Consider the following 21,251-nt stretch of genomic DNA (forward strand, 5'->3'; position numbering starts at 1 on the left):
TATGCTACGCCAAGAGCATAACGAGACACTGATAACATGTCCATTTCCTGCAGGATATCCATCCGATGGTGCTGGCCCATACGGGGTGGTGCCCCCTCCCAAGAAAACACGTCACCTCGGAGGGGATCTCCGAAAGGACTACCATATTCACGGCGCAACTGTCATCCCCACCCTCCACCACATGTTCCTCCCCCTCCACGATGTCTCCCCGCTGCTGTGCCAAGTTGTGGAGGGCACAGCAGACCACTACAAAGTGTACGGCACTGCACCACCAGAGCGGATGAGGCATCTGAACCGCATTTCCAGACGTCTGGTGCACCACTCAATAACAGCTCAGGTGACCGTATGAGCATCGGGTCTCGGGTCTCCACATTGGTCACCAGCCTCCATACTGGTGTCATTAGCCAGGTCCTCAGCAAGTACCCTTATTCCCCAAGAGCCAATCAGCCAACCTGGGGTGGCCCTCGAAGAAGCGTGCACATACATGCATGATCTTCAAGTGGAGGTTGCATGCAAGATAGACGTTCAGGGAGTGGAACCCCTCCCTGTTCATGGAGGGCACTCCCTGATGGCCCGGTGCAGGCAAGGCAACATGTACCTTACTCCCTAGACCTGGGGCATTCTGGTTATGACAGAGAATCCTGCTGCCCGGGCATCTTGTTGGGCCTGGCCCATATCAAAGTTTATATAGCCCACTGCCCGGGCAAACAGAGTTTCCATGACCCCATGACCGCACTTGTGGGTTATAGCTTGTGGGCTGGAGCACAAGCTCCGATCAAGCCCTGGAATGATTCTGAAGCGTAAAACATGTTTCAAAAATGGAATGATCCTGAAGCCTTCTAGTTTGTTGCTGATACTCCAGCTTACAACGAGTAACTATGTAAACTAAGGTTCCAACATGGAACATTGGAAAGAAAACTGCTTAGGCTCCACGTTTTGACCTTCAAAGACGACCAATACAATCAGAATAAATTCGTAATTTCAACACTAAATAGCAAATTATAAAAGACATACTGACCTCAGTTTCTGCTGCTTGCGACTGTAAGTGCTGTCGCAAACGAAGCATATCCTTCTCTATTTGCTGAATTCGTACTACTCTCATCTGCATTAAGATGAACTAAAGTTAGAAAAAGAAACTTTCTCGCCTATCCAATTAAAGCTGCACCATTATAATACTTATATCTTTTGCATTTTTTATGTTGTATGCTTATACAACTGTTCCTTTACTTTTTATAAAAGTTACATCAGATGAGTTTGAAATCCATGACTATTCTATCACAAAACATACACAACTAATACCTACTCACTTCACTTATAAAACAGGTTGACAATTTATCTTGAGATTTAAATTTAAAATGATACAACAGTTGCCAAATGAAACAGGAAATAACAAACTACTCAATTCCTTCAGTATATTTTTTCAACAGTTATTTTCTCAAGTTATTTCATATTTTAATTATTCTCTCTGAAGATATCAAATACTCTTTAAAATTGCACAATATTGATACTACCTGAGCTCGTTTCTCCATATCCTGGCACGTTCCCAGTTGTTCTTCCATTGCAGATCGAATTTGCCGTGCTTCAAACTCTAACTGTCTTCTAGTCATGTCCGTCTGCAGAGAAAACTGTCCAAAGATGACCAAATCAATAGAATTATAGTTTCCGTATTACAAGGAAATAATGGATCAGGCTTCACCCATTCCATCTTTGAAATTTACTGCTGGGTGTTGCACACATATTTTTCTCTTCTGCCTCGATCCTGCTTTAACAACTTCTTGTTAACATGTACTAGATGCTGTGGTATGAAGAGGCAAGAGTTCAGCTCCTTTTTCACCAACACACCTTTAATGGTTCAAACTCACTCTGCACAGAACTCTACAGATCATCACAAGCTCCAGAGTCCACCTGAAGCCCCTTTACATATCAGTGTCAATCATTGAACACTTAACATAAATGAGACAATCATTGAACACTTAACATAAATGAGACAACTCATTGCAATGTCTCTTAACCCATTACTTAACACTTCTCACCTTTCAAATCATCTTCAGCGAAAAGGCCTCAGCAATTGCAGATTCACATTCAGGAAGATCTCTCTAAAGCCTGCCTACATCTTCTGTTCAACAGTCTCTTCGGAATTTATGTTTGATAATGCAGTAAGTACCAACATTACCTTTTCTCCCATCTCCAGTTGCTTCATTAAAATAAAAGTGCCAGAAATAAAATTTTGCTGCTGTGTAACGCAAAATGTCATTCTGTCATAATCCTAAAAAGAACGTTCAGGCACTAATAACGTTATACCAACCTTAGAAGCCAGGTCTTATGCAGTCAGGTTCCTGTGTTCATATTGAGAACATCTTCCATTGTGCTGTGTGGCACTACCTGTGCTAATTGGGATAGATTCAGGACAAATCTAGCAGTTGAAAACTGGGCATTTATGAGGCACTTTATTCAACCACAATCTGTAACTTCATAGCCTGGCATATCCCTCACTCTACCTTTATCATCAACCCTGATTCAATGAGAATTGAAGAAGAGAATGCCAGGAGCAGCACCTGGCATGGCCAAAAGTGAGAAGTTACCAACACAGGACTACTTGCATGCCAAAGCTAAGCAATCCCACAGCCAATGAAGCAAAAGTCCGGAAGTCCTGTCGATTGTGAACGGTGGTGGACAATTAAACAAAAGAGTTGAAGGCTCTATGCATATCCAGATATTCTTGATGGTGAAGCCCAGGATATTTTAAACTATCATCAGTCAGTTACCTACTGCATAAACCATCACCTCCTGAGATCCCCATCATCACAGAAGTCAATCTTTAGCCAATTTGATACAGTCCATGTGATATCAAGGAATGAATGAGTGCACTGAATACAGAAAGTATGTGTGCCCCAACAACAATACATTTTCTCCAGAATTAATTGGGTATCTTTCAGCTAAGCTATTCTCGCACAGTGACAAAACTGACATTCACTTAAAGTGGAAAAGAGAATATATTCTGTTCTTAAAAGGGCCAAATTCAAACTGGCCAATTAGCTGACTATCAGTCGGCAATGGGATGGAAAACGTGAGCAACACAGCAATCAGGCAGCATTCAGTCACCAATAATCTGCTCATTGATAATCGGTTAATGTTCTGTCAGGACCACCTGGCTCCAGATTTCATTAAAGACTTAATCCAAATGTGTCCAAAAGAGCTGAATTCCAGAGATTAGGTGGGCGGGATTGTCCGTGACATCAATGCAATGTTTGATTGAGTAAGGCATCAAGGAGTAAAATTGATGTTGAAAAGAATAGGAGAAAACACTTAACTGGCTGGGATCGTACCCAACATAGAGATTGGAGGTCAATCATCTCAATCTCTAACATTGCTGCAGGAGTTCCATCTTCCAATCATCTTCAGTTGCTTTCGAAATTACCTTCACACAATCATGAGGTCAGAAGTGGAGGTGTACGTCAATCATGGCAATGTTCAGCTCCATTCACAACTTCTCAAAAATTGAAGCCATCTATGCCACCCAGCAAGATCTGCACAACAGCACTGCTGCTAAGTGGAAAGTAACATTTGTGGAAGGCAATGACCAATTCCATTGAGAGTGTCTAACTAACTCAGGTGGTATTCAATGAAATTACAAATGCTAAATCCTCTCCCTCAACACTCTGGGAGGTCATCTATAGCCAGAAACATGCCTAGGCCTGCCATATAAATACTGTGACGACAAGAGCAGGTCAAAATTGGAAATTCTGAGTAAGTACTCATTTCCTGACTTCCCAAAGCCTGGTCACCATTTACAATACTCACCACTGCCTAGATGGGGATAGTTACAACAACACTATGAAGACCAACGCCAACCAAGACAAAGCAGCCCATCTGATTTATATCCCATCCAACATCTGAAAGATTCAGCCCACACACCTTCAGTGCATCATAGTTACAGTGTGTACCATATACACGATGCACTTCAGCTACATGTCAAGACGTCCTTGACAGAACTTCCCAAACCTGTAACCTACAAGAGCAGCAGGCACGAAAGATCACAACGACCTGCAAGATCCCCCACAAGTGATACACCATTAAGATTTGGAATCACGTTTCAGTTTGTTCATTATCACTCAGCCTAAATCTTGGAATACTCTCCCTAACACCACTGCTGGTGTACCTTCACTACATAGACTGCAGAGGTTAAAGAAGGCAGTTCATCACCATCTTCTCAAGGTCAGTTCGTGTTGGCAACAAATGCTGACCCAGCCAGTGACACCACGTCCCATGAAATAATAAAAAAAATCCAATGAAATTAATAATTACAAATTAGAGTTTATTTAGCTAATAGTAAATGAAATTTACAAAATTACATGTTTCTATCTATAGAAATGATTAATAATCAGTAGAAATTCAACTTACATTTTCTGTGAGAGGGAGATTATCAATTCTCTTTGTGAGATTTTGAAGCTGTGCATAGTACCAATCCTTTTCCTTCTCTTCCTTTTCAATCTCAGCAAGTAATAAAGACCTTGCAAACAAAGAGAAAATGTACAATTAAAATGAACGTACTTACTTATAGAACATGTAAATGGGTCAAGTTAAATATCAGTATGTAGGTGCAATTATGTTGTTATTTTCTCTCGTGATTCTTCCATGGCATTTTTCCGGTTAATTTAAATGTCAGGTTGTGTTGTAAAGGCAGCAGCTTTATGACATACAATGCACAATGAACTATTATTCTTATGCTGAAGGCAAAACTGCACCCGTCACAGACACAAAGTTTAATTGTTGGTAAATGAACAGAGTCTCAGGTTTATCATAGTTCAATAATGACTGGGCTCCATCACAGTCCGAGACTACTGTCAGCAGCTGCCTAGCCATCTCCCACTCTCCTTGCCTGCTTCTCTGCCCCATCAAACTGATGACTGCTTTGTCAACTGAGCAGGAATGCACAGCACACCTATAACTTGGTAGTCTAATCTAAAGGGAGGGGGGGGCTGAAGTCCAATTTGTAACTGGCCTTGAGCTCTGCACCCAGTTTGTGCCAGCAGGCTGCCATTGTCCAAGCTCTTTCACTTTGGGTCTGGTTCCACAAGTATACTAATGACACTTTGCTCCATTACCTGTCTCAGCCCCTAATGCTTCTCTATTGCTCTCTCCTTCTTTAAGGCATTCTTTTACACATTTCTTTGATCAAGCTTTTATTCACCTGCTCGAATACTTGCTTATGCGACTCTGTGGCAGGTTTTGATTAATACTCCTACATTCTGCATTTAAACCCCTCTCTCCTCCTCCTGTGTGCGTGGGTTTCCTCCGGGTGCTCCGGTTTCCTCCCACAGTCCAAAGATGTGCGGGTTAGGTGGATTGGCCATGCTAAATTGCCCGTAGTGTCCTAATTAAAGTAAGGTTAAGGGTGGGGTTGTTGGGTTACGGGTATAGGGTGGATACGTGGGTTTTAGTAGGGTGATCATGGCTCGGCACAACATTGAGGGCCGAAGGGCCTGTTCTGTGCTGTACTGTTCTATGTTCTATGTTCCTCCTTTAATATCCTCGCTAAAAGTTACCTCTTTAATCAGGCTTTTAGTTATCCCTTCTAATTTCTCATTGGTCCTTAGTCAATTTTTGTCTTTTTATGCTTTTCGGAATAGCCTGGGGTTGTTTTTCTGCAGCAAGGTACCATATAAATGCAGGTTTTTGATGCTGAATGGCATCTTTTTGATTTTGGTGTCTCATTCCTACGAATTTTCAAATTCTGCAATATGGTTCGACATGGTTCCTGTGTTGTCCAACAAAACAGCTCTATTTTTAAATTACCCAAATGCAATGAGTACATCACCAACAAAAGCTTATTTTCCCTCCCAAAGCATCATCTGTAGGGTCCCCAAAGGATCTGTCTTCTTTTTACCCATCTGCTGCAGCTCAGTGACAGCAATTGCAGGCATCAGGCCATCTTTCATATGCTGCTATCACTCTGACCCGACTCTCCTTTCCAAATGTTTATTTTTTTTAAAATTTAGAGTACCCAATTCATTTTCCAATTAAGGGGCAATTTAGCATGGCCAATCCACCTGGCTTGCACATCTTTGGGTTGTGGGGATGAAACCCATGCAAACACGGGGAGAATGTGCAAACTCCACACAGACAGTGACCCAGAGCCGGGATAGAACCTGGGACCTCGGTACCGTGAGGCCGCAGTGCAAACCCACTGCACCCTTAATGTGCATGATTTGCAACCTCCTCAAGCTCAATATTAGGAAAACAAAAGTCATCAACTTTTGGTTCTCTCACAAATGGCACTCCGAGGGGCTTTTTAATCTTATTTGCTGCAGGGCAGTTTACATAACATTGTATATGAAAATACGAAATAGGAACATATTCAACCCCTCGAACCTGCTCCGCCATTCAATAGGATTATAGTGGATCTGATTAAGTTTCACATTCTCCTCTACCCATTGATTCCCTTGCCTATCAATAATCTATCTATCTCTGCCTTAAAAAAATATTCAAAGCTGTCTCCACTGCGACAGAATTCCAAAATCGCATAACCCCCGGGAGAAAACAATTCTCACCTCTGTCCTAAAAGGATGACCCCTAATTTTAAAACAGTGTCTCTACAAGAGGAAACATCCTTTCCACTTCCACCCTGTCAAACCATTCAGGATTTTATATACTTGAATCAAGTCACCCTCACTCTTCTAAACTCCACTGGACAAAAGCAGTCTGTCCAACCTTTCCTGAAAAGACAACCTGCTCATTTCAGGTATTAGTCCAGAAAACCTCCTCTGAACCACCTCCAATGCATTTATATCCTTTATTAAGGAGACCGCAATTGCACAGGATTTGAAATGTGGATTCACCAGTGTCCTGTAACACTGAAGCATAAAATCCTTACTCTTATGTCCAATTCCTCTCGTAATAAAAGATGGTCATCCATTAGTCTTAATTACTTGCTGTACCTGCATACTAACGTTTTGTGACTAGAAAACAGATCACTCTGCCCCTCGGAATTCTGCTGGTGTGCTCCATTTAAGTAAATCTCTGCTTTGTTTATTCTTCCTGCCAAAGTGAACAATTTCACATTTTCCCATCTTATACACCACCCACCAGAATTTTGCCCACTCAAACTATCTATATCTGTCTACAATCTCTTTTTAATAACAATAACTTTTATTGTCACAAGTAGGCTTACATTATCATTGCAATGAAGTTATTGTGAAAAGCCCTTATCCGCCACATTCTGGTGCCTGTTCGGGTACCCCAAGGGAGAATTCAGAATGCCCAGATTACCTAACAGCATGTCTTTCGGGACTTGTGGGAAGAAACCGGAATGCCCGGAGGAAATCCACACAGACATGGGGACAACGTGCAGACTCCACACTGACAGTGACCTAAGCCAGTAATAAAATCTGGGACCCGGCGCTGTAAAGCAACAGTGCTAACCACTTGTGACCGTTATGTCCTCTTTACAACTTACTTTCCGACCTATCTTTGTCTCATCTGAAAATTTAGCCACTATGCCTTTGCTCCCCTCTTCTAAATCATTGATATAAATTGTTAAAAGTTGATGTCCCAGCATAAACACCTGCAGGACTTCACTCATCACATCCTGTGAATCAGAAAAAGACCCATGTATGCATACTCTGTTTACAGACAACCAATTTTCTATATCCATGCTAATATGTTACCCCGGCCCCCCGCCGCACCATGAACTTTTAGCGTCTACAATAATCTTTGATGTAGTACTTTATCAAATGCCGACTCAAAATCCAAGTACATTACATCTACAGGCTCCCCTTTATCCACAGCACATGTTGTTCCTTCAAAGAACACTAATAAATTAGTCAAACATGACTTTCCTTGAGTGTGGGTCTTATAGGCCTATTCACTATTAAACACTGATGCGAAATACTAGCGAAGGTTCTGGCGAATTGTTTGGAGGGGTGCCTAGCAGAAATGATTTGAAGACCAGACAGGATTTGTCAGGGGCTGACAGCTGTCGTCCAACATCAGGAGGCATTTGAAAGTGGTCATATTGCCCTCTGTGGAGCAGGTGCCGGAAGTAATCATCTCCATGGATGCAGAGCAGGCCTTTGACCGTGTGGAGTGGAACTACCTCTTTGAGGTCTTGGGGCAACTTGAGTTTGGTCCTACTTTTATTTCCTGGGTGAAACTATTTAATGCCCCCACGGCTAGTATCTGTACCAATGTTGTGAGCTCAGGATATTTCCGACTACACAAGGGATTCAGGTGGCGCATGATTGGACACTGTTGCATTAGCTGAACTTGACCAGTCTGGTTGAAGGCAGAAGCTGGTCGACTCCATACTGGAGGTAGACCGTAAATACTCCGAGACCCCGACCGTAGAACTCCTGGCGGAGAGGAAAGAACTACAAAGGAACTTTGACCTGCTCTCCACCAGGAAAACAGTGCACCAACTCCACCAGGCGCGCTGGACTCTGTACGAACACGGAGACAAAGCCAGCTGCCTGTTGGCACACCAACTGAGAAAGCAGGCAGCCACCAGAGAAATTGCACAAATCAGGGGTACCAGAGGCATGTTGGAAACAGAACCAGAGAGGATTAACAAAACCTTCAAGGCCTTCTACCAAGAGCTGTACACCTCAGAGCCCCCAACGGGGAAGGCTGGGATGAACTGGTTCCTTGATGGACTGGACATACCAGTCGTGGGAGAGGGCAGAAAACGGGACCTGGAAGCACCACTAGCACTGGGAGAGATCATGGACAGCATTAGCTCCATGCAGACGGGGAAGGCGCCGGGACTGGACGGATTCCCGGCGGACTTCTACAAAAAATTTGCGATAGCGCTGGCCCCGCACCTTCGGGAGATGTTCACAGACTCGCTAGCTAGGGGCACACTGCCACCCACGTTAGCACAGGCCTCAATCTCGCTGATACCTAAGAAAGACAAAGACCCAACGGAATGTGGGTCATACAGACCCATCTCACTGCGGAACGCAGACGCCAAAATACTGGCCAAAATCCTAGCCAAAAGGCTAGAAGACTGTGTAACTGAGGTGGTCACAGAGGACCAGACGGGCTTCGTCAAAGGTAGACAGCTTACCTCGAACATCAGGCGCCTGCTGAACGTGATAATGACCCCCTCCGGGGAGAGAACACAAGAAGTGATCGTCTCCCTGGACGCAGAAAAGGCCTTCGACAGAGTCGAATGGAAATACCTCAGAGGTACTGGAGCGGTTCGGGCTTGGAACAGGGTTCACCGCTTGGGTAAAGCTCCTATACAACACTCCCATGGCGAGCGTACGGACCAACAATACCAAGTCCCAATACTTCCAGCTGCACAGGGGCACCAGACAAGGATGCCCACTGTCCCCGCTGCTGTTTGCACTGCTGTTCCCCACTAGGGTGGGGACTCTGGAGCGAGGCACTGCATAGGGTCAACTCCACCGCCACGTGCGCAAGGCTCAGCCTGACGCAACTAAAAGTGGTACGTAGAGCCCACTTAACAAGAACCCGTATGAGTAGGTTCTTCGCGGAGGTGGAGGACAGATGTGGACGGTGCCAAAGAGGCCCGGCCAACCACGCCCACATGTTCTGGTCTTGCCCCAGACTTGTGGCGTACTGGACAGCCTTCTTCGAGGCTATGTCCAAAGTGGTGGGGAGAGGGTGGAGCCATGCCCGATAGTGGCGGTCTTCGGGGTTTCAGACCAGCCAGATCTATTCCTGGGGAGGAGGGCGGATGCCCTTGCCTTTGCCTCCCTGATCGCCCGCCGTAGAATCCTGTTTGGTTGGCAGTCAGCAGCACCACCCAGAGCTGCAGACTGCATGTCCGACCTCTCGGAATCTCACCAAATGGAGAAAATCAAATTCGCCATCCGAGGGTCAGACGACGGCTTCCACAGAACGTGGGAGCCATTCATGCAACTGTTCCGGGACCTGTTTGTGGCTAACGAACAAGAGGAAGAATAGCCGTGTGGCCAAGAATCAGGGGAAAACGGTCGGGAGAAGGTAGCCGGGGCATGGAGGGGAGAGATGAACTTGGGGGGGGGGGGGGGGGGGGGGGAGAGGAGAGAGAGAGAGAGAGAGAGAGAGAGAGAGAGAGAGAGAACGACTAAACCTGAGGAGGGAGGGGCGAACCACGGGGGGGTGGGGGGGAGAGACAGCTAAACCTGGGGAGACGGAGGCAAACCGTGGAGGGGGGTGGGGGGGGGGGGGGGGGGGGGGGGGGGCAGGGAAGCTGGAGCCGGAGGGAGGACACAAGATGCCAAAATGTGCATGACATCTCCAGGAGCGGGGAATGAGGAAACTGGAGATGGAGGACGGGAGGAGCGGCAGAAGCGGGGGCGAGCGTTGGACGGCAGCGAGACCCATCCGGGAAGGGTGGGCGACAGCAGCACACCCAAATATCACACGCTGTGATTTTCCTCCCGGCACCCAAAGGTGTGTTTGCCCTCCCAGTCGGGGGGACTGGGCGCAGGCAGTCTCCTACTTCTGTGGGGTGGGTAATTTTGCCAGATGTACAGAGATGCCGCTGTCGAGCTGGTGCACAATACCCCACCAGTTATTCCATTGCATATGTTATTGTATTTTGTTTTATGTTGGGGTGTGCCCTTCTCCTCTAAATGTGTGTGTATATATGTGTTACTTATTCTGTGAACATAACGGTAATTATACCTTGCTCAAAAAAAACCCAATAAAAACATTTATAAAAAAAAATGTTTCTAGTATTTTCTGTTTTAATTTCAAACAATTACACAGAATTCCCCTCCTATATAAAGCTCACAATGTTTACTTACATAAATAACTGACAACCACTAAACCCAAGACCTGAATGTTGCAACAGCCATCAAGAGTTGAAAGAGGCAAGCATGTACTAGATAGGAAGAATGGCAGAAACATTAAGTATTTGACCTCAGTTTTTACAAAGAAATGGCTGCTCATGTGATGAAAACACCAGAAGTAGGAATCGGAGTTCATTTAAAGAGAGATACCACAGTCTCTGCTTACCGTGTTAATACGATTTGCACAAAAAAAGGAACATTGTCCACCATGTCATGTGGTACCCCCACTGCTCTAAGCAAGGCACCAGTAACAGTCAAATTATATTCTACCAACACCTGAAAATTAATTACTCCATCATCATCATCAAGCAAGATAACTCACCCTGATTCTTTGAGGAGTACAGAAGAGTGAGGAGCGTTGAGGAGCATGCCAGAAGAAACACAAAAATGTGGTGCCAACCAGATAAATCCGGAACACAAAATAAGCACACGATTCCAAAACTAAGTCATTCGGACAAACCCCAAAAGGTCAGAGCCCAACTGAAAAGTGCAAAAGATGGGATTGAATTGAAGGATCCACCTTGCCTTCCTTTTGAAATCTGCACCATCACAGGTGTTGGAACTTCAGCCAACTCTATTCACCACATGATATGTAAAGAAATGAATGAATGAATGAATGAATGAATGAATGCACTGGACACAGAATAGGCTCTGTGCCCCAACGACATCCTGGTTTCAATGCTGGAGACCAGAACTAGAAATGATCGTATCTCCAGCCAAGCTGTTCCAGCACTGCTACAACGCTGGCACTGAACCAACAGAGTGGAAAATTGCCTGGATATGGTCCTAATTATTTTAATAAACGTGTGCTTCCTGTCATCCTAGTGTTCTCTGCTCTAGTGAAAATGGTCTTAATTTCTCAAAATGAATGCCAGTAAAACTCAGATAATGTAGTCTTGGTGATTAAATTGTATTTAACTAACTTGATTGAGTTTGTTGAACAGAGTTGGTTGAGGGTAATGCCTTTGATGTGATATGAGATAAAGGAGGTCAGCTAGCCCAAATCTTGACCGTGTGATACTGTATATTAAAACAGTTAATACTTCGGCCTTACCACCATTGTTGGAGATTGGGGCCTGCGAAGGGCCGTCTTTGCTCAAATTTAGCTGGAACATTAAGACCGTCTTCTGGATCATTGTGTTTGAATGTTTAGACTATGCAAAGAGTGTTATATTCCATACATTTGAGGTGTTAGCCTTTGTTAACTTTGAAACTGCTCAAAAGTTTCTTGAAGCCAGCATGTGACTAGCTGGAACCATCTTGCCAGCTCAATAATTGTGCATTTTGAAAAGCATAAAAAAATTACATTATACAGTAGTCCAGCTGATGAAGGTATATACAAATATATTTTCCCTCATGTCGTGACATTTGATAAATATAAATGACAGAATCAGAGAATTGTTAAGATGCACGAGGCCAATCGTGCTTGCACTGACTCCGAATGAGCAACTCACTTGGTTCCATTCTCTTGCCTTCTCCCTCTAAACCTGCACATTCTTTATTTTCAAATAAAGAGTCTGATTACCTTCGAGTCTTGGGTGTGTAAAGTACATTTTCAGAATTTACAGTTGGCATGAATTTTGGAAACATTATGAACTGAAAATGGAACAGAGATAGAATTCATAGGGCATATGACAGGGTGGTGTAATGAATGTGACAGATGAATTGAATGCAGAAAAATGTGAAGTGCGCATGTTCGTAGGAAGAATCATAAGAGGTAACATAAAAGATGGCACATTGCTAAAAGGTGGAGATACAAGAGCAGTGACAGCTGTACAAAAATTGTTGGAAGGTAAGTTGTGAAAGTGGTTAAAAAGGTATATGGACTTCATAAAAAAGGGCTTGGAGTACTGAGAGTTTGGCTCAAGTTAGAATCAGAGCTTAATGGGAAATGGAATGAGAGTTTGGTCATGTTATAAAATCAGAGCTTGATGGGAAATGGAATGTCAAGTTTGTGCAAAATGTGAACGTGCATTTTAAAATGAATCGCTTCTGTGAGAAGGCGATATCACGGCCTTGGCTGTCTGGAAAGCCTGTGAACTATCCGTGGAAGTCTAACTGTTTGTGAGAACTACACACCTCAGGACTGTCGATAAAGACTTGCTATACTATGAAACATGTGAACCAACTATTACTAATGATGGGAAGAAATAATTACATGAAGGAGGGGCGTAATGAGCTAATTGTATGACGAATGATTGAAAGGCTTGAGCGGTTTTGTAAGAATATATAGTCAACTGTATCTAAGAAAAATTTGCTTTTTCACTTGCTGTAACTCAGTTACACTTGTGCTGCAGCCCCGCGGTAAATAAAAGGCTCTTTGAAATTATCTGGTGTTCGACTGCTGATTACCTCCGGACTTTAAAATTTAGAAATTATCATTTGGTGGAGAATGCGGGCATATCTGGTTCGTCGACAGAAACAGACGGTGTAAGCAGCAGATCGCCTCCAGACGCGTGGGGAAAATAGAGCCCCCAAATGTGAGTATTTTTTCACTTTGGTTTTTCCCCTTCGCTGTCCCGGTCGCGAGCCTGTCCTACTGCCTGCTGCTGGAGACGTCCCCACGAGATTCAGGTCAGTCCCGCGAACTCCAGATATTCAAAGAACTTGGTTGGAGTCCCTGAGGATAAATTCCTCAAAAGAGCTGGGTTAGAGTCCCTGAGGATAAATTCCTCAAAAGAGCTGGGTTGGAGTCCCTGAGGTTAAATTCCTCAAAAGAACCGTTAAAATCCTCTAAAGAACAAGGGTTGGGGTCCCTAAGAAATAGTTAAAAGTAAAGAGGTATCGATGCCAACATGGTCCTTGTTATTACGTAAAACCTTCGCGATAAAAGGTTCCCGTTAACTTTGTAAGGCGGGTGACATAGAATCTTCACGGTGTCACCTTCGAGCTGTTGACTGGCTTGTACGGAGCGCAATTACTCCGTGATTTAAATTATAATCTCCTGCAGATGCGGATAACTCTACTTAACAACACATAAACAGGGCAAAAAGCGTGCGGACCCTGACATAAAACATCACACACGTAATTTCCTTAACCAATTGGAAAACAGGGCAGGATAAACCTGTAATAAATTCAAAATTGGATTAGTGATCTAGGATCGCTATTGAAATTGTAATCAGAAGGACCGTCTGGCATCAGATAAGGGGTATAATGGGTAATACGTTAGGCGCCACTTTTGAAAGTGGCAGTGCACTGCAAACGCTTTGTGAACAGTATCCGGAACACTCTAAGCAGCTGAGATTATTATGGGGGGGAATTGCATAAAAATTTAGGAGAAGAAAAATGGCCACTGGGGGGAAACTAATGCTTTAAAATTGGGTATAAAATTGACAGAGAAAGGAATAGTTAAAACAGCCACGGTCTTAAAAAAAAAAGGAATGCGCATATGGGAAAAGAACCAACTCATTAGGCTATCCGCCTTGAATCTGTATATTAATCCATGTGAGTTTAAGCTTAAGTGGGATAAGATGCTGTCAGGGACTGCGGAGTTCCCAGATCTTATCTCCCAGAATTCTGACATAATAAACTGCTTTGTTACTGATACTCAGGCCTTCGTGTGAATATTTTCACCCGTAACATTTAGTGTAAGTCTGGAAGGATGTTGCTGAGCTGGACGGCGCTCGAGCTGGTGGACAAGGCGAGTAGTCAAACCTTTGACCGCCAAAAATTAGAGTCACTCGGCAAGGCGGACAGACGGTGAGGTAACATCCAATGAATCTGGTATCAAGGCCAAATGAGTAATTTCTTTTTTTTTGGTTTTTAAAGAGCAAAATACTCTGGTAAAAAAAACAATATTCAAAGATGGGTGTGATTTCTGTGGAACAGAGAAAAATGGTGAGATACACAGAAGTAAAGATAAGACAAATAAAGTTAGAAGTACAAATGACATAAATTAAACCTTCACACCATTTGGAAGACAGGCTAGTTTAAAGGAATTGAGCTCTGACTCCTTTAAGCATAGCAATAAAGCGGGTAAAGATAGCGGCAGTACAGATTGTGCAAACTGGCGAAAGACATCACAAAACTGCCAACAATTACGGCTAACGACTGTCCCGGAATGTCTCAAAAAAAAAAATCAAATTAAGTGAAGTCCAAAAGATCAGAAAGGGGCTAAAACACTCAATTAGTTTTTGTTCAGGAATATCTGAGGATGACTAATCCCCCTCCCAAAACTAAAAATGGGGAGGAAAGTCAATACAAGATTACGGTTAGAAACTTAACAATGGATACATGTCGAGAATAACTTCAGATCGTTTCAAGCCGTCCAGATAAATTCGACAGTAATTCAATTCATTTGAAATAAAAGAAAAATAAACATCCAGTAATGTCTCTTTCCAAAAACCGGTTAAATAACGAACATTGAAAATTGAAAGAAAGGATGGATAATGTCTGAGGTCACGTAGCAGATGGAGATGGCATCATGTCAAGTTCTCCACCACTTTCGATTCTGTACAAAAATGTAACCATTTCAGCAAGCAGGTCATCTGCACAAAGAAATATACGTCTCTAAGAATAGCTAATGCCTCTAAAATTAATCAGTGGAAATTGACTTAAATGGAACAACACAGATAAAGTTTTCGAAGGAGAATGAAAAATTTTGTTCAGTATTTTAATTGAGCTATTGTGAAAATTCTGTCTCTTTACTCTGATATTTGTGACCTGTGAGAATGTGTATGATTGGTCTGTGAATGTTGATATCTCTCTGCTACGATTTATCTTCTGAGAAAGTAACCATGGGTTTATAATCTGGAATTTTAGAATAGGCTCCAGAAGGATTTTTACTTAACTGTAGAAGCCAGGTATTTCTACCATTGACGATTTTGCCGCCATTTTAGAGAAAGAGAGAGAGGGTTAGAGAAAGAGATAGCCAGAGACAGAGAGAGGGACTGATAGAGACAGCGAAAGTTGAGAGAGCGAAAGAGAGCGAGTCAGGGAGAGACAGAGACGGAGAGGTAGGTAGATAAAGAGAAAGAGCGACAAGAGTTCCAAAGACAGACAGAGTTACGTAGAGATATAGATAGAGAGAGAGGGAGTTTTAGGCATCTAAAACTTTGTTCTGAACTATTCACTGTCTCTCTGTATTCATATTTCATTTTCAGACTTTGACTTCAGACATTGACTTTTAAAAGTTATGTTTCAAGCGGTTTGTCTAAGAGGATGATTCCTGTGGTTGTTTGGGGGCTTCGGGTTGTCTGCGCGGTGCCTTTTGGGTGACTTTCAAGTTGTGGTCAATGGAGGACGAATGGTGCAATTCTTGTTTGCACCTGACAAGTTTTGACTTGAGTTTCTGCTGAGTTCCAGTAATCGCAAAGGCAACTGGTGGCTTTGAATTGATGGTTTCAAAATCCCTCAACTGACAGTCTAAAATCCTTCACTAACTTGTGTCGTCTGACATTGTGATTTAAAGATTATAGTTTGAGTACAGTTAACAATTTTTTCTTTTCAAAGGCTATCATTGGCATTTCCAGGGTAATTTTTATACACAAGGAATTTTAATCAGGGTGCAAAATCACGTATGTAAGAATAAGAAAATATTAGTTTTATGGTGTTCAGCGGAGGTTAGGATAGTTGAAATATAAATACAAATATGATCAAGCCGGTGTTTCATTAGTTCAGGGTTAAAACTTCCCTGACACAAATAATCATCAGTAGGGTAAAACTAACCTGTCTCACAACGCAGATGTTTTAATTGTGAGATTGCAGAATTAAGTATAAAGAACAGATGGGTAAATAAAACATGTCCATGATCATGTTTTTAATTTAAACAAAAGTAGTGTGGTGACAACATGACGTCTGGGAAAGAACCAGGATACAGCCCAAAATTGGTTCAGTCAGAGATTCAATAACATATTGTGTTTGATATTTTTAAATAATTGTTCAAAATTAGCTTGGAAATTAAAACTTCAGAAAAGTAACTCTGATTAGAGCAAATCCATAGAGAGAACATATCGTTCTAAGAGACTTGATAACGGGAATTTCACTGTGTGTGGAGTCTGCACGTCCTCCCCGTGTGTGCGTGGGTTTCCTCCGGGTGCTCCGGTTTCCTCCCACAGTCCAAAGATGTGCGGGTTAGGTGGATTGGCCATGCTAAATTGCCCATAGTGTCCTAAAAAAGTAAGGTTAAGGGGGGGGGGGGGGGTTGTTGGGTTACGGGTATAGGTTGGATACGTGGGTTTGAGTAGGGTGATCATTGCTCGGCACAACATTGAGGGCCGAAGGGCCTGTTCTGTGCTGTACTGTTCTATGTTCTATAACTAGGTAAATGGATATGAAAGGTTTGGAATATATATACAAGGACAACTAACCCCTGCACAACACAAATGTTCGGCCCATACAGGAAATGTTTCATACGGACAACATCTAACACCTGGTGATGACCAGGACACATTTCCTTTCAATTTTAGGTTAAACATTCAGGAAAGGCTGGCATGACAGCAGCACCTGTGGAGACTTGTGATGACTCTTGAGATCTCAGAACAACTACAAGCACTTCAAGGCACTTGAACATCATTGACTTCACAACGTACACAGGATACATGTTGCTATATGAACTCTGGTGCTTTAGATAATTTTATTGGTGGGATATGCATCCCAGCAGTCAGAGACTAGACCAAGGATATAGCTTATTTTAATGCTCAACTACAGCTACATTCGGGGAAAGACATCGGATGCGTATACAACTTATGTCTGCTTCTCGCGCGTTCCGGTATTGTTCATAATATTAATTAAATATGTACAGTGTTTTAAGTAAGGTTGTCATGAAACATGCTGCCAGTGACACGGGTGCCACTAGATTTTGAGGGCATGACGATCTACACAGAGTTAGAAGAGGTATAATCAATAATGTAGTGACTTGATTTAAGACAGAAACTTCTATGGTAAATTCACTAGACATGCAAAGGTTGAATGCGAAGGTAGAACAACTTAGATATTGATGACACAAAATGGCTGAACAAGCCACATTTCCTGTAAACTGTCTTATGAGACTCAAGCATGGGTATGTACAGGCAGTATCCGCTAAAACAACAAGCTGTTCCTAGCCTGGGCTCTCATTCAGTCACGGCCTTACTAGGCCAGCTCCAAACTCCGCATCTCATCATGGCTCGACAGAACAAGTGTGAGATTTATCTCTTGAACAATCCAAAGCTCCAATTCCACCATTGCACCACTATTAATCCTGCAAATTTTCTCGCCAATCCACCCCTTGAGCAAGAACACCCTGGACACGATTGCATGTCACTTATAAAGGAAGATTCACCTGTCAGGGAGGACCTGCCCCTCTTAACGATCCAGACCTGATCATGTTCACAGATGGAAGTGCTTCCATCGGTGAAAGGGGGGAGCGGTCATTAGGGTATGCGCCGAGCTATTTGCCCTAATTTGCGCCTGTGTCCTCGGAAGGGATTTAAGGGTGAATATTTATACAGACTCTAGATATGCCTTTGGAGTCACGCATGACTTTGGCCAATTATGGAAAAATAGAGGATTTTTGACATCCGCCGGTACACAAATTTCACACAAGGCATTAGTTTCTCACTTGCTACAGGCCTTGATGCTGCCCAAACAAGTCGCGGTCAGAAAATGCGCTGCCCATACATCAGGTAAAACCCCAACAGATATAGGAAATAGACAGGCAGACCAACAAGCCAAAGAAGCCTCCCAATGGAAGGAGATGGTGGTGCCAAGAATTATGAGTCAGACTAAAAGCTCACCAAGCCAGTCTCCCTCGGAAAAGCCAATGCCAACTATTACTGACGTCGTTAAGTTGCAGGTCACTCCTGAAAGTATGAAAGAGTTGTGGGAAGAATTGGGGTGTCATTATGATCATGTGACTAAGTTGTGGGTCACCCCGGCAGGACAAATTTGTATGTCCGACGCCTTGGCATCCTGGGTCACCGAATGTGTTCCCTTTCCAACTCATTGTGGTGCACGAGCTATGGGTGATATATTACTGAAGACTTGGTGGCATCCAAGACTGCAGGAAATAGCACAAAACATTAGCAGTCGCTGCCTGGTATGTCAGCGATAAAACCCTGGGAAAGCAATACCCTGTGAAATGGGTAAAACCCCATTACCGGAAGGTCCCTTTGAGACACTCCAGATGGATTACAATGAGTTGGAAAGATGCCAATGTTATAAACATGTATTGGTTATTGGTGATGTATTTAGTAAGTAGATAGAAGCTTATCCCACTGTTGATAACAAAGCTTCTACGGTGGTAAAAGTTTTGATGCGAGAAATTGTTCCTAGATTTGGGATTCCACATCGATTAAGCTCTGATAATGGACCTCATTTTGTGGGACAGATCAATAAGGAATTTTGTACTCAGCTGGGAATAAAACAACAATTACATTGTGCATACCGACCCCAGGCAGCGGGAATGGTAGAAAGAGCTTGCTATACTATGAAACATGTGAACTAACAATTACTAATAGAACATAGAACATAGAACGATACAGCGCAGTACAGGCCCTTCGGCCCTCGATGTTGCACCGACATGGAAAAAAAAACTAAAGGCCATCTAACCTACACTATGCCCTTATCATCCATATGCTTATCCAATAAATTTTTAAATGCCCTCAATGTTGGCGAGTTCACTACTGTTGCAGGTAGGGCATTCCACGGCCTCACCACTCTTTGCGTAAAAAACCCACCTCTGACCTCTGTCCTATATCTATTACCCCTCAATTTAAGGCTATGTCCCCTCGTGCTAGCCACCTCCATCCGCGGGAGAAGGCTCTCGCTGTCCACCCTATCTAACCCTCTGATCATTTTGTATGCCTCTATTAAGTCACCTCTTAACCTTCTTCTCTCTAACGAAAACAACCTCAAGTCCATTAGCCTTTCCTCATAAGATTTTCCCTCCATACCAGGCAACATCCTGGTAAATCTCCTCTGCACCCGTTCCAAAGCTTCCACGTCCTTCCTATAATGAGGCGACCAGAACTGTACGCAATACTCCAAATGTGGTCGTACCAGAGTTTGGTACAGCTGCATCATGACCTCATGGCTCCGGAACTCAATCCCTCTACCAATAAAGGCCAACACACCATAGGCCTTCTTCACAACCCTATCAACCTGGGTGGCAACTTTCAGGGATCTATGTACATGGACACCGAGATCCCTCTGCTCATCCACACTACCAAGAATTTTACCATTATGCAAATATTACGCATTCCTGTTATTCTTTCCAAAGTGAATCACCTCACACTTCTCCACATTAAACTCCATTTGCCACGTCTCAGCCCAGCTCTGCAGCTTATCTATGTCCCTCTGTAACCTGCAACATCCTTCCGCACTGTCTACAACAAATGGGAAGAAATAATTACATGAACGAGGAGTGTAATGAGCTAATTGTATGACTAATGATTGAAAAGCTTGAGGGTTTTGTAAGAATATATAGTCAACTGTAACTAAGAAAAATTTGCTTTTTCACTTGCTGTAACTCAGTTACACTTGTGCTGCAGCCCCACGGTAAATAAAAGGCTCTTTGAAGTTATCTGGTGTTTGACTGCTGATTACCTCCGGACTTCAAAATTTAGAAATTATCAGTACTAAAGCAGGAAAGATATGAACCATCATAAAATTCGAGTTTGGCTTCAACTGGAAAATTATGTCCAATTCTTTTATGAGGTATAAGCATCACTGACAAAGGCAACATTTGTTATCCAGCTCTTGATCCTTCTTGAACCACTGCAATCCATATGATGTAGGAACATCCACAGTGCTATTAGGAAGGTAGTTCGGTTTTTTGACCCAGTAACAGTAAAGGATGGTGATGTAGTCCCAAGTTAGGATGGTACGTACTTTGGAGGGGAACATGCAGGTACTCCCATGTATCTGATCAGTACACTTTAAGAAGGGTGTGAAGGCACGAGAGGGAGTGCAGGAAAGATTTTCAAGAAAGGCTCCAGGGATAAGGAACTTTGGTCACATAGAATATACAGCACATTAAATGGACCAGTTCATGCTGACATTATTTATGCTCCACTCAGTTCTCCTCAGATTTTCCTTATATAAGCCACTTTCTCCTTTATATGTCTGTGCAGTGCCCCACTAAATACAACTACACCAGGCTTGTCCAACCCGTGGTCTGTAGACCAGATGTGGCTCGGCAAAATGCAAGACAGTTTAAGTGAAGTTTAAGATTCTGCAATTAGCTGCTCCTCCAATTATAGACCTTTCCTCTCCAGCGTTTGCTGCTGATTGGCTGACTTGCACATGGGAGCATGTGGGGGGGGGGGGGGGGGGGGGGGGTGACATGCTGCCTGGGCAGGGTACATGAGCAGAGAGACACGCTGCCAGAGCTTGTGGGGAAGTGAGAGAGCATGTGTCCACCAGATTCACTCTCTGTTTCAGGATTGCCACTTATCTTCAGGCACCAGCACATACTCTCACCCACTCGCACACTGGATGGGGGTGGCAGTGAGCTGGACATACACACAC

General features: G+C 43.3%; 1 protein-coding gene across 19 annotated transcripts in view; it reads right to left on the reverse strand.

Annotated features, from left to right (window-relative positions):
- The window catches only part of apc (APC regulator of WNT signaling pathway), a 263,910-nt gene that overhangs the window by 57,606 nt on the left and 185,053 nt on the right, over nt 1–21,251 (reverse strand). For 17 of the 19 annotated variants that reach the window (XM_038805088.1, XM_038805090.1, XM_038805085.1 and 14 more), the window contains 3 exons: nt 4,402–4,510; nt 1,512–1,625; nt 1,019–1,102 (listed from right to left, as the gene is read on the reverse strand). In XM_038805088.1, coding sequence (XP_038661016.1) covers nt 1,019–1,102; nt 1,512–1,625; nt 4,402–4,510 — 307 coding nt within the window. Of the gene's footprint in view, nt 1–1,018; nt 1,103–1,511; nt 1,626–4,401; nt 4,511–21,251 lie in introns of those variants that run through there. The other 2 variants (XM_038805089.1, XM_038805104.1) reach the window with 2 other exon arrangements.

The sequence above is a fragment of the Scyliorhinus canicula genome, chromosome 8 (assembly GCF_902713615.1).
Source record: "Scyliorhinus canicula chromosome 8, sScyCan1.1, whole genome shotgun sequence".
NCBI classification, from domain to species: Eukaryota; Metazoa; Chordata; class Chondrichthyes; order Carcharhiniformes; family Scyliorhinidae; genus Scyliorhinus; species Scyliorhinus canicula.